Consider the following 13,460-nt stretch of genomic DNA (forward strand, 5'->3'; position numbering starts at 1 on the left):
ATCTTAGGGGTGACACCTTCTAAGCCCAAAGATGATAAGGGGAAGACAATAGAAAAGCAAGCCCCTAAGGCTAGTACGCAAGAGAAAACTAGCTCTATAAAGTGCTTTAAATGTCTTGGAAGAGGACACATTACTTCTTAATGCCCCACCACAAAAACCATGATTATGAGGGGCCAAGACATTTATAGTAGTCAAGATGAGGCTACTACTTCACCTTCCTCTAGTGAAAGTGAAGAAGCAAAAGGGGAAGAATCTAGTGAAGAAATTTACCCCCAAGAAGATGGACAACCATTAGTGGTTAAAGAGAAGTGTAAGGAGGTAAGTGTCTCCTCCAAGAAGTTAGCTAAGAAGGAAACTCATTTTACAATAAAGACAAACATTAAAGAAACTTTCCCTCTTAGACAACCTCCACCTTTTCTCTTTTGTAAACAGACACTTGTTAGCACTGCCACACCTCTTGGGCTTGAGGTTATTCCTCAAGTAAAGGAGTTGTTGGATGAGGGTTTGGTTCATAAGAGCTTAAATCCTTGTGCTTTGTTGGTGCCCAAAATAGGTATTATTAGGCACCAAATCCCTACAATAAGTGATATGATGAATGTGTTGAGTGTTGCAACCCTCTTTTGTAAAATTAGTCATGCACCCAACGTCTTCATGATTGATGTACATAGGGACTCATTAGATAGGTTTGTTCTTATTTTTGGTTTTAATACAAACTTAGGTGCTCATATGGGACACCTTAGGTTTGTCGTATTTTTTTGTAGGAATAATCAACATAAAAATACAGAAAAAGGTACGCTTTATTGCATTACTTTCCTTAATTTTTTAAATAGTGATCAAGGGATTCCCACGGACCCTAAGAGAATAAAGGTCATTCCTGATTGGCCCCCTCCACCAAGTATAAGGGAAATTTGGGGCTTCCATGACTTAACAAACTTTTACAAAAGGTTTGTCCCATATTTTTCTATACTTGTAGCACCACTCATTGAGTTGGTGAGGAACCATGTTGCCTCATGGGAAGATGTCCATGAAAGGGATTTTCAGACCTTACCCTACTCTAACATACCCAACACCACTAATACATATGTTTTTTTTACAGGTGTCGAGGGAAGGAGCCTAGAGTATGAAGAACCTCGGAATTTGAGGTCAAATCCTTTCCAAGGTGGAGGGGATGATGCAATACTACCCCCCAAGGGTATTGAATAGAAGACTCCAAGAGGCTTGGACTAGAGCTACTAAAGAAGGCCCTAGGGTTCTCATGAACCTTAGGGTAGATTTTTGAGCCCATGGGTCAAGGTTGGATCCATTCTTCTTTGTAAATGTTAGAATTGGTTTTTCCTTCTTTTGGGCCTTGTATTTTGGTCATTCTAGTAGTATAGGGTTTTAGCCTTGTATTTCAGGGCATTTTGAGTAGTCTTTGTAATAGGGACTTTTTTTTATATTTTCATGTATTTTGGCATGGGGGTGAGCTTAGCTATTATAGGGGGTGTGTGTAGCTAAGCTCTAGCTTCTTTAGGAATCTTCTCAAGGAAGCTTCTCAAGGAGGTGAGCTTAGTTATTAGAGGGGTGTGTGTAGCTAAGCTCTAGCTTCTCAAGGAAGTTTTCTCAAAGAAGCTTCTCAAGGAAGTTTTCTCAAGAAAACTTCTCAAGGAAGCTACCTAGTCTATAAATAGAAGCATGTGTAACATTTATTGTAACTTTGATGAATGAGAGTCTTGTGAGACATACTTCAAAGTTCCACTTCTTTCCCTCTTTTATTCCTTCAATTTCGTGGTCCCCCCTCTCTCTTTCTCTCCCTCTTTCTTTTCCTCCATTGAAGCATCCTTCCAAACTTCTTATCCAGGGCTCATCTTGGTGGTGAAGCTCCTTCTTCCATGGCTTATTCCCTAGTGGATGGCGCCTCCTCTCACCTCTTCTCCTTTGTCTTTTGCTGCATCTCCATGGTGGAAAATCACCATTAAAGGACCTCATTGAAGCTCACAGATCTAGCCTCCATAGAAGCCCCAATGGCAAGCTTCCATCAGATATATTACAGGACTCAATTGGACATCCGAGTTAAAAGTTATTGTCGTTTGAATTTTCTACGAGCTTTCATTTTCAATTTCGAGCGTCTCGATATATTACGGGACTTAATTGGACAACCGACTAAAAAGTTATTGTCATTTGAATTTGCTACGAGCTTCCATTTCAACTTCGAGCGTCTCTATATATTATGGGACTCAATTGGACATCTGAGTAAAAATTTAATGTCATTTGAATTGGCTAGAAGGTTCTATTTTCAATTTCGAGCCTTTCGATATATTGCGGGACTCAATCGGGCATCCGAGTAAAAAGTTATTGTCGTTAGAATTTGCTCAGAGCTTCTCTTATGAATTTCGAGCGTCTCAATATATTACAGGACTCAATTGGACATCCGAGTTAAAAGTTATTGTCGTTTGAATTTGCTACGAGCTTTCATGTTCAATTTCGAGCGTCTCGATATACTACGGGACTCAATCGAACATCCAAGTAAAATGTTATTGTCGTTAGAATTTGCTAGGAGACTCCATTTTCAAATTCAAGCGTCTCGATATATTACGGGATTCAATCGGGCATCCGAGTAAAAAGTTATTGTCTTTTAAATTTGCTACGAGCTTCCATTTTCAACTTCGAGCATCTCGATATATTTCGGAACTCAATCGAACATCCAAGTAAAAAGTTATTGTCGTTAGAATTTGCTAGGAGATTCTATTTTCAAATTCGAGCGTCTTGATATATTACGGGACTCAATCGGGCATCTGAGTAAAAAGTTATTGTTGTTTGAATTGGCTAGGAGCTTCTGTTTTCAATTTTGAGCCTCTCGATATATTACGGGACTCAATCGGTCATCCGAGCAAAAAGTTATTGTCATTAGAATTTGCTCAGAGCTTCTCTTATGAATTTCAAGCGTCTCGATATATTACGGGACTCAATTGGATATCCGAGTTAAAAGTTATTGTCGTTTGAATTTGCTACAAGCTTTCATGTTCAATTTCGAGCGTCTCGATATATTACGGCACTCAATCGGACATCCGAGTCAAAACTTATTGTGGTTTGAATTTGCTAGGAGACTCTATTTTCAATTTTGAGCATCTGGATATATTTCGGAACTCAATTGGACATCCGAGTAAAAATTTATTGTCGTTAAAATTTGCTTAGAGATTTTGTTTTTAAATTCGAGTGTCTCGATATATTACAGGACTCAATTGGACATCTGAGTTAAAAGTTATTGTTGTTTGAATTTGCTACGAGCTTTCATTTTCAATTTTGAGCATCTCGATATATTACGGGACTCAATCGGACATCCAAATAAAAAGTTATTGTCGTTTGAATTTGCTACGAGCTTCCATTTTCAACTTCGAGCGTCTCGATATATTTTGGAACTAAATTGGACATGCGAGTAAAAAGTTATTGTCGTTAGAATTAGCTGGGATATTCTATTTTTAAATTTGAGTGTCTCGATATATTACTGGACTCAATCGGACATCCGACTAAAAAGTTATTGTCATTTGAATTTGCTACGAGCTTCCATTTTCAACTTCGAGCGTCTCGATATATTTCAGAACTCAATCGGACATCCGAGTAAAAAGTTATTGTTGTCAAAATTTGCTAGGAGACTCCATTTTCAAATTCGAGCGTCTCGATATATTACGGGATTCAATCGGCCATCCGAGTAATAAGTTATTGTCATTAGAATTTCCTCAGAGCTTCTATTTTCAATTTTGAGCGTCTCGATATATTACGAGACTCAATTGGACGTCCGAGTTAAAAGTTATTGTCGTTTGAAGTTGCTACGAGCCTTCATTTTCAGTTTCGAGCCTCTCGATATATTACGGGACTCAATCAGACATCCGAGTAAAAAGTTATTGTCATTAGAATTTGCTCAGAGCATTTGTTTTCATTTTCGAGCGTCTCAATATATTATGAGACTCAATCAGACATCTGAGTCATAAGTTATTGTCGTTTGAATTTGCAAGGAGCTTCTGTTTTCAAATTCGGGCATCTTAAAATATTATGGAACTCAATCGGGCATCCGAGTAAAAAGTTATTGTCGTTTGAATTTGCTACGAGCTTCCATTTTCAACTTCGAGCGTCTCTATATATTATGGGACTCAATTGGACATCTGAGTAAAAATTTAATGTCATTTGAATTGGCTAGGAGCTTCTATTTTCAGTTTCGAGCCTCTCGATATATTACGGGACTCAATCGGGCATCCGAGTAAAAAGTTATTGTTGTTAGAATTTTCTCAGAGCTTTTGTTTTCAATTTCGAGCGTCTCGATATATTACGGGACCCAATTGGACATTCGAGTTAAAAGTTATTGTTGTTGGAATTTGCTACGAGCTTTCATGTTCAATTTCGAGCGTCTCGATATATTACGGGACTCAATCGAACATCTGAGTCAAAACTTATTGTTGTTTGAATTTGCTAGGAGACTCTATTTTAAATTTCGAGCATCTGGATATATTTCGGGACTCAATTGGGCATCTGAGTAAAAAGTTATTGTCGTTAGAATTTGATCAAAGATTCTATTTTCAAATTCGAGCGTCTCGATATATTACAGGATTCAATTCGACATCCGAGTTAAAAGTTATTGTCGTTTGAATTTTCTACGAGGTTACGTTTGCAATTTTGAGCATCTGGATATATTACTGGACTCAATCGGACATCCGACTAAAAAATTATTGTCGTTTGAATTTGGTCAGAGATTCTATTTTCAAATTCGAGCGTCTCGATATATTACAGGATTCAATTGGACATCCGAGTTAAAAGTTATTGTCATTCTAATTTGCTACTGTAAATCATGAAGATTTTGATGATGTCAAGAAGGATTAAGAATTTGCTTGAGAAAGGGGGAGAATGTAAATCATGCAAGCTTTGATGGTGTTGAGAAGAAATCACATGTTTGTCATCATCAAAAAGGGGGAGAATGTGAATATATGTATACATGATTTTGATGATGTCAAAAGAAGAATCAAACAAGGCTTATTTTGCTTCAAGATTAATACAAGATTGTTTCAACAAACAAAGCCTTGATTCAAGATTTCTTCAAGATCAAGCCTTGCCTCACAATGAAAGGTTTCAAGTCATTCAAGGCACATGTAATCGATTACCAATGGTTTGAAAGTGTGTAATCGATTACACATCATATGTAATCGATTACCAGAGACTCTGAACGTTGGGAATTCAAATTTTAAATGAAGGGTCACAACTGTTCAAGAAAAACAACTGTGTAATCGATTACACTAATTCTGTAATTGATTACCAGAGAGAATTTTCAAGGAATATCGCCAACAGTCACATCTTATCATTTGAATTTTGAATGGCCATCAAAGGCCTATATATATGTGTGACTTGGGACAAAATTAAAGAGAGATTTTTGCTTGGCAAAAATGTCTTATCCTCTCAAAAGACAATGAGAGAGATTCCAAAAGAACTTCGTTGTCAAATGCTCTCTCAAAAGAAATCCTTGACCAAACACTTGCAAAATCTATAAGGATTTTGCAAATTGAGTTTTTGATGCTTGTTTACTCCTTAAATATTTGATTTTCATTAATGTTTTTTATTGATAGTTATGTTGATTGTCTTTTATAATTGTTTTTGATTATGTTTTGATGATTGCTTTTGTTTGATTGTGCTTAATTGTAAGTATTTGATTATATTTGATTGGTGTGTGTTAATTGTGTGGAAGCAAAGCTTCATGATGAATCAACAATGATTCAAAGGTGTTTTGATGATAACAATGATGACAACAAAAGATGATGACAAAAGTGATGAACAAAAAGCTCAAGTGAATCAAAGAACATCTCAAGAGAATCAAGAACAAGTCAAGAGTTCAAGACTCAAGAAGAAAGCCTACAAACAAGAATCAAGATTCAAGATTCAAGATCTCAAGAATCAAGATCAAGATTCAAGACTCAAGATTCAAGAATAAAGAAAGGACTCAATCAAGATAAGTATTAAAAAGTTTTTCAAAACTTTGAATAGCACATGAGTTTTTGACAAAACCTTTACCAAAGAGTTTTTACTCTCTGGTAATCGATTACCATATTGTTGTAATCAATTACCAATAGCAAAATGAGTTTGAAAATGTTTTCAAACTGAATTTACAACGTTCCAAATATTTTCAAAAGGCTGTAATCGATTACAATGTTTTGGTAATCGATTACCAGTATTCTTGAACGTTGAAATTCAAATTTAAAAGTGAAGAATCACATTGTTTCACTCAAAAGCTTTGTGTAATCGATTACACATATGTGGTAATCAATTACCAGTGTTTGTTTCTGAAAAATCTAAAGATGTAACTCTTCAAAAAGGTGTTGACTTTTTCAAATGGGTTTTAAGTTTTTCTAAAAGTTATAACTCTTCTAAATGGTCTTCTTGACCAGACATGAAGAGTCTATAAAAGCAAGGCTTTGTTTTACATTTTATTCCAATCTTGAACACTTTTCCAATTCATTCAAACAATCCTTTACAAGCCTTGAAATCTCTTTGAAGTTCTTCTTCTTCTTCTTTGTACCAAAAGCTTTCTGAAGTTTTCTGGTTTTCCAAACCTTGAAAACTTGTGTTATTCATCTTTTCATTCTCTTCTCCCTTTGCCAAAAAGAATTCGCCAAGGACTAACTGTCTGAATTCTTTTTGTGTCTCTCTTCTCTCTTTTCCAAAAGAACAAGGGACTAACCGCCTGAATTCTTTTGTGTCTCCCATCTCCCTTGTCAAAGAATTCAAAATGACACAATCTGATAATTCTTTTGATTCTTCCCATTCCCTAATACAAAATCGTTCAAAGGTTTAACCGCCTGAGAATTCTTTTGTATCCCCATTCACAAAGTATCAAAGGTGTAACAGCCTGAGATCTTTGTCTTAACACATTGGAGGGTACATCCTTTGTGGTACAAGTAGAGGGTACATCTACTTGGGTTTGACTGAGAACAAGAGAGGGTACATCTCTTGTGGATCAGTTCTAGTGGAAGGTACATCCACTAGGGTTTCAAAGAAAACAAGGGAGGGTACATCCCTTGTGGATCTTTGCTTGTAAAAGGATTTTTACAAGGTTGAAAGAAATCTCAAGGTCCGCAGGTCGCTTAGGGACTGGAGGTAGGCACGGGTTATTGCCGAACCAATATAAAAACTCTTGTGTGTTTGTTTCCTTCTTCCCTACTCTTTTACTTTCCGCTGTGCATTTAATTTTCGCTTTTACTTTCTGTTAAGTTTCTCTTCTACTCCATATTCTCTTAACAACAAAAGTAAAAGCCTTAAAAGAGTAATTTTTAATTGGTAAAGTTTTAGGAATAATTAATTCAACCCCCCCCCCCTTCTTAATTATTCTGAGGCCACTCGATCCAACAAATTGTTTGATTAATACTTGTTTGAATGAATTAAATACATATTAGTGATGATGATTGATAGTGTTAGATGTATTTAGCATAAACATAGGTTATTTTAGAGGAACTAGCCTAGTTTGTGCTCTGGTAATCGATTACCACTCAGAGTAATCGATTACACAAGAACAGGTAGCCTGTAATCGATTACAACATCCTGTAATCGATTATCAGAAGGCTTATTACTCCTGTAATTGATTACCAAGCCTTGTAATCGATTACAACTCGTCCTCGTCTATAAATACTCACGAAATCAGTGTTGATGCGCAGCCAAGGCCTCCCCTCACGCCTCCTCCATCCCTAAATCTTCCAACCTTCGTATCTTACTCAAATCTTCACCAAAACACATCCCGTAAAGCCCAATCTTCCTCTTTTTCACTCCTCTTTCACTTCCACCGATTGAAATCCATTGAAACTTCATCAAATGGCAGAACCATCGAAGAAGAGAAAGGGATCATCCTCCATCGCCGCTGTTGCTGCCCATCGCCGCCACGGACCATCCGAAGTACCCACAGCACCTATTCATCCCTCTTTGTCATCTCCAAGATCATCCACTTTGTTTTCATCCGATGATCAGCGTCTACGGTACCTTTCTCAATTTTCTTCTAGGATCATCTTAGACCCTAAGTACCTAGACGTAGATTTCTTTAATGATGAAATGTTTGATTGCTATCAAGTGTTTCAAAATTCTGGCCTGGTTGATTTCATGTCATTAAAATTGCCACATTGTCCTGAACTTGTAAAGGTCTTCTACTGCAATTTAAAAATTCAGGATGGCATTATTTCCTCTGAGGTGCATGGTATTCCTATGATCATTGATCAGTCATTGTTCTTTTCTTTAACTCATTTACCCAGTCAAGGTGCACCTTTTGAGGGCACCATTGTTGATGACTGGAAATTTGATTATTCTAGTCATGATGCTCGCCGCATGGTCTGCAATGACCAGGCTGAAATGACCGGTAGATTGCTGGCCGGATCATTAACTTTTGATAATCACATCATGCACTATATCATTGTTAGAATTTTGCTTCCCCCGTCTTCAAATTTAGCACAAGCCTCTGAGGAGGATTTGATTCTGATGTGGGCTTTTCTTACCGGTCGTCAGATCGACTGGGCCCATTTGGTTCGGTACCGAATGCTTAAGGCATTACGGGCCAATGCACCTCTCCCTTACCCTCAATTGATAACTTTGTTTCTGTGTCATTTTCAAATTCTGCTTGATGATGAACCATTTGTTCAAGTCAAGCGTTCCTTTGCAATTGGTGCTGGTGCAGTGACTTCCTTTGGATACCGTAAGGATCGGAATGGTCAATGGCTGAAGAAAGACGCACTCCCTCCTCGAGATGAGCGTACTCCTTCACCTCCTCCTCAGCGAGATGATTCAACACTCATGAATGAAGTCATTTCCGAATTACGGGGTCTTCGTTCTTATGTTGGTGAACGTTTCGACTCATTGGATACACGCTTTGCCGGCATGGATATTCGCCTCACACAGCTTGAAGAGGATGTGGGTTACATTCGTCAGAGTTTCAATCTTCCACCACCACCTCCACCTTCTTAGAATTTAGTTTCTAAATCTATGTCTCTTATAAGCCGTGTATTTTGGCTATGCTACTTAGATTATTATTTTCAGTACTTTATGTATCTTGTAGTATTTGGATTTCAGACTTTTATGCTTTGATACTATGTGGTTTTTGAATTTTGAAATGTTTGGATTCTGGTTTGGTTATGTCTTATTTATGAGTTTGGTTGGGTATGCCTTATACTTTGTAATTACTCTATTTCCACTTCATTATTATATCTGTGTTGATTCCCAAGTACTTTGGCTTTTTGATGTTGCCAAAGGGGGAGAAAAATGGGGTGTAGAAAGGCTTAGAAAAAACTTAGAAATCAAGTGATCATCAATTCCAAAACGTGATCATCAATTCCAAAACATAGGGGGAGTGAACGCAAATTTTATATATATACATTGCTTGCTTGAATCTTGATTTCAGGACTTATATTGTCATCATCAAAAAGGGGGAGATTGTAGAAGCAAATGTCTTTGGTGTTTTGATGATGATCATGATGATTTGATGCAAATAATGCAAATGGGCTTTTCAAGTTTAAATTCAAGACAATGATTCAAGAATACAAGCCACAACATCGAGATGATCACTAGTATTTTAGGAAGGGAATTCCTATTTGATATAGCAAAAGGTTTGGCCAAGTAATTTAAGTTAAAAAGTGTTTTTCAAGAAATTTACTCTCTGGTAATCGATTACCAGAGGATGTAATCGATTACCAGTGGCCAAAAATGATTTACAACAGCCACTAAATATTTGAATTCAAATTTTAGACTGTGTAATCGATTACACAATATTGGTAATCGATTACCAGCAATTAATAAACGTTTTAATTCAAATTTTAAAAGCTGTAATCGATTACACAAATCCTGTAATCGATTACCAGACAAGATTTTCAGAAAAATATTTCTAAGAGTCACAACTTCTCAAATGGTTTTTTACATGACCATCAATGGTCTATATATATGTGACTTAGAACACGAATTTGCTCAGAGTTTTTAAGAACAACAAGTGGTATTAGAGCGGGATTCTTGTATAAAGTTTAAAAACTTCAAGAATAGATATGGCCTCATCCAAATTTCCATTTTTTGAGAAAAATTATATCAATAGGCTCTTATGTTCAATGGTGAGGGTTATCATTATTGGAAAACCCGAATGCAGATCATTATAGAAGCCATAGATCTAAAGATACGGGAAGCCATTGAATTTGATTCATTTATTCCTACAATGGTAGAGAGAAATGCAACTACATAAAAAAAACTAGAGAAGAAAGAAGATGATGATGAAAGAAGAAAGAAGAAGGTTCCTCTTTAGCCCCAAAATGCTGAGTGCGATCAACTTGGGCACATGAGATTCAATTGTCCTGTGTTTCAAAGAAGAATGGAAAAATCCGACAAGATGAATTTCAAAGAGAAGAAAGAAAAGAAAGGATATATCAATTGGGAAGATAATGTCATAAATTATTCAAGTGATTTAGAGAAGAAAATCATAAGTCTGGGTATCATGATGAAAGACTATGAAAATGGAGAAGAGCAAAGTCAATACATTGATAGCAATTTCTCCAAACACATGGCATGCATCAAAGTTTATTCATATTTCTCTCCAAGATAAATGAATATGTGATTTATGGAGACAGCAAACGAAGGCCACATTTCTCCCCAAGAAAAGTGAATATGCGATATATGGAGACAACAAACAAAGGTCACTTGATCAACAACCCCAACAAGTAATATCAAATGATACCAACAAGTCACTTGTCTTTGATTGATTACTTTTGATGCTTGTTTTCTACTTGAGTTTAGACTGTTCTTGATTATTGTGATTGAATTTGATTGACTGTGTTTGATGATTGATTGATTGTATTTTTTATTGTGTGTTTGATTGTATTGTCTTTGATGTTTGTTCCTGATTGAGTTTTTGATTGTTTTTAAAGAATCTATTAAATTTTTCAAATTAGTTTCATGTTTTAAGAAAACTATTTCAAATTTAGAAAAGGAAATTTTGAAAGTGAAATTTGAAATTTAAAATTGAAAATTGAAATTTGAAAAGTTAAATTTGAAAATTGAAAATTAAAATTTGAAATTTGAAATTAAAATTTGGAAGTTGGAAGTTGGAAGTAGAAGTTATTGGAAGTTGAAATTTAAAAATGGAAGTTGGAAGTTGGAAATGAAAGTTATTGGAAGTTGAAAGTTGAAAATGCAGGTTGGAAGTTGGAAGGGGAAGTTACTAAAAGTTGAAGTTGCAAGTTGGAATTTAAAATTTGATATTTATAAAAAAAATCATAAAAACATGATAAATATATAATTGTAATTCTAAATCCAAATTAAGAACATATTTCAAATCTATATGTGCTAGCAAGGCAGAGAAATGTGTGCTAAGTAGTAAGTACTAACCATTAGGATAAGATATTCGGTATGCTAAACTTAACATGTTTTGCTGTTGAAGGGATACATCAGCAGAGTACTGTAGAAGAACCTGGAAAGTGGGAAAGGAACTACTAAAAGGAATATCAGAAAGCTTGGGATTGGAAGCCAATTACATAGAGGATACAATGAACCTAGATTCTGGTTGGCAAATGATAGCAGCAAATATGTATCCACCTTGTCCACAACCTGAACTTGCAATGGGAATACCCCCACATTCTGATCATGGCCTCTTGAACCTCCTCATGCAGAACGGGGTTAGTGGCCTTCAAGTGCTCCACAATGGCAAGTGGATCAATGTCAGTTCAACTGTAAACTGCTTGTTAGTCTTTGTGTCTGATCACCTTGAGGTACACAGCAAAAACCCTGATCGCTAAAGCATATTTTAGGCTAAAATATAGTTTTACACCCTCATTTCAACTTTTGGTTTCAAGCACTTTAGTCTAATGAGTATCAAATTGGTCATTTCATTAGTTTTTTTGGCATGAATGGTGTGAACTTTGGTCACATATTGCTAAGTTGACCAACTCACTCTGATAAATTAACAAAAAGACCAACTTAGTCTAACAGAAACACTTTAAGCAACCAAAGTGAAATTTTTTAAACTTAAAAAACCAAACTGAAACCAAAAATTCAGATAAGAAACCAAAATTATATTTTAGTTCATATTTTATTTTGTTTACTTTATAACAGTGATTTTCATTATGTGATAACCTCTAACTCTTTTGGTTTTACAATAGGTTGTGAGCAATGGCAAGTACAAGAGTGTATTACATAGAGCAGTTGTGAGCAACAAAGCTACAAGAATGTCCTTAGCTGTAGTAATTGCACCATCCTTAGACACTGTGGTGGAACCAGCTAATGAGTTACTAGACAATCAAAGGAATCCAGCAGCGTATGTTGGGATGAAACATACAGACTATATGCAACTTCAGAGAAGCAACCGGCTTAATGGGAAGGCTGTGCTAGACAAAGTTAAAATCTGAATTTGAATCATATAGTGTTGGCAATAGGCTCAAAAGTTAGAGTTTGGGATTTGGTTTTGTAAAGAATGTTTTGTAAAGTACAATAAGCTAGCCAATAAGGGATTTGGTTTTCTATGGCGAATCAAATTAACTAAAAGGACACCGTCATTTGATTTCACATGCGCATACTAGACAAATTCAATTTCTAAATAACTTTACATTTATAATAAAATCAAAAGATACTACTTTCTCATTTTATATTTAAAAATTATAATGCACTAAATTAAAAACAAATATATGTTATGTTTTTATTTATTCTAAGCCATTTACCAATCGTTGTCTTATATACTTTAAACTAAGTGGTTCAAAAAGGGAGTGGCAAAGCAAGAAAGTTTATCTTATGGGAGCCAAGAGCTAACAGAAAATGTTTACTTTTTTGGTTGTCATTATGAGCATGTCTCAAAAAAAAAAAATTGAGGTGGAACTAAAGAAATTCAGGCTTAGGCCATGATACCTTTCCCTCTGCCCTGTCCTCTGTTCGTATAGAAAGGCTTGTTATATAAATGAAATAAATTTAACTATACAAATATTATTCTTTCTTTGTCACGTCTTATATTTTAATTAAATTAGTGTATTACTTTTAAATTGCATAAGAATATTTCGGTTACATGAGAATATACAAATATTAAGAATATTACACCTTGAGAGCACAATAAAACTGAATGATTATAAATATAAAATAATTTTTATAATAATATTAAATATTTAATTGTGTATTATTATGTAGTTGTTAGATTATGTTTTGACTAATGTTCAGTAATCCATATTTTTTGTTTCTGTCAAAAAAAAGTAATTCATATTTGTTTGCGTAACTTAAAGGAGAGAGAAAAGCAGTAGGTAATACACCTCCATTTTGTCTGGATTAGTCATTTTTATATATGTTATGCATCAGAAACTAGTTGAATTGTGAATGAAGTTTCATACGTTCCTGGAAAACCGAGTGTGTTAACATTTAACTAAAGCAACTTGGGTTGAACTTAAGTGTGGTATCCAAATGATTGGTTTCACATGCTCGAGCTGTTTATAATTACAGGGAACCACATTGGTTTC

At 35.4% G+C, this 13,460-nt stretch overlaps 1 protein-coding gene across 1 annotated transcript in view; it reads left to right on the forward strand.

Annotated features, from left to right (window-relative positions):
* Window positions 1-12,371, forward strand: part of LOC106799309 (2-oxoglutarate-dependent dioxygenase 19) — an 80,631-nt gene extending 68,260 nt beyond the window's left edge. Inside the window, exons 5-6 of the mRNA XM_026129127.2 lie at window positions 11,408-11,735; window positions 12,126-12,371. Of these exons, the coding sequence (XP_025984912.2) occupies window positions 11,408-11,735; window positions 12,126-12,371 (574 nt within the window). The remainder of the gene's footprint in view (window positions 1-11,407; window positions 11,736-12,125) is intronic.
* Window positions 12,372-13,460: the final 1,089 nt, after the last annotated feature.

This window comes from Glycine max, chromosome 7, assembly GCF_000004515.6.
Source record: "Glycine max cultivar Williams 82 chromosome 7, Glycine_max_v4.0, whole genome shotgun sequence".
Classification (NCBI taxonomy): Eukaryota; Viridiplantae; Streptophyta; class Magnoliopsida; order Fabales; family Fabaceae; genus Glycine; species Glycine max.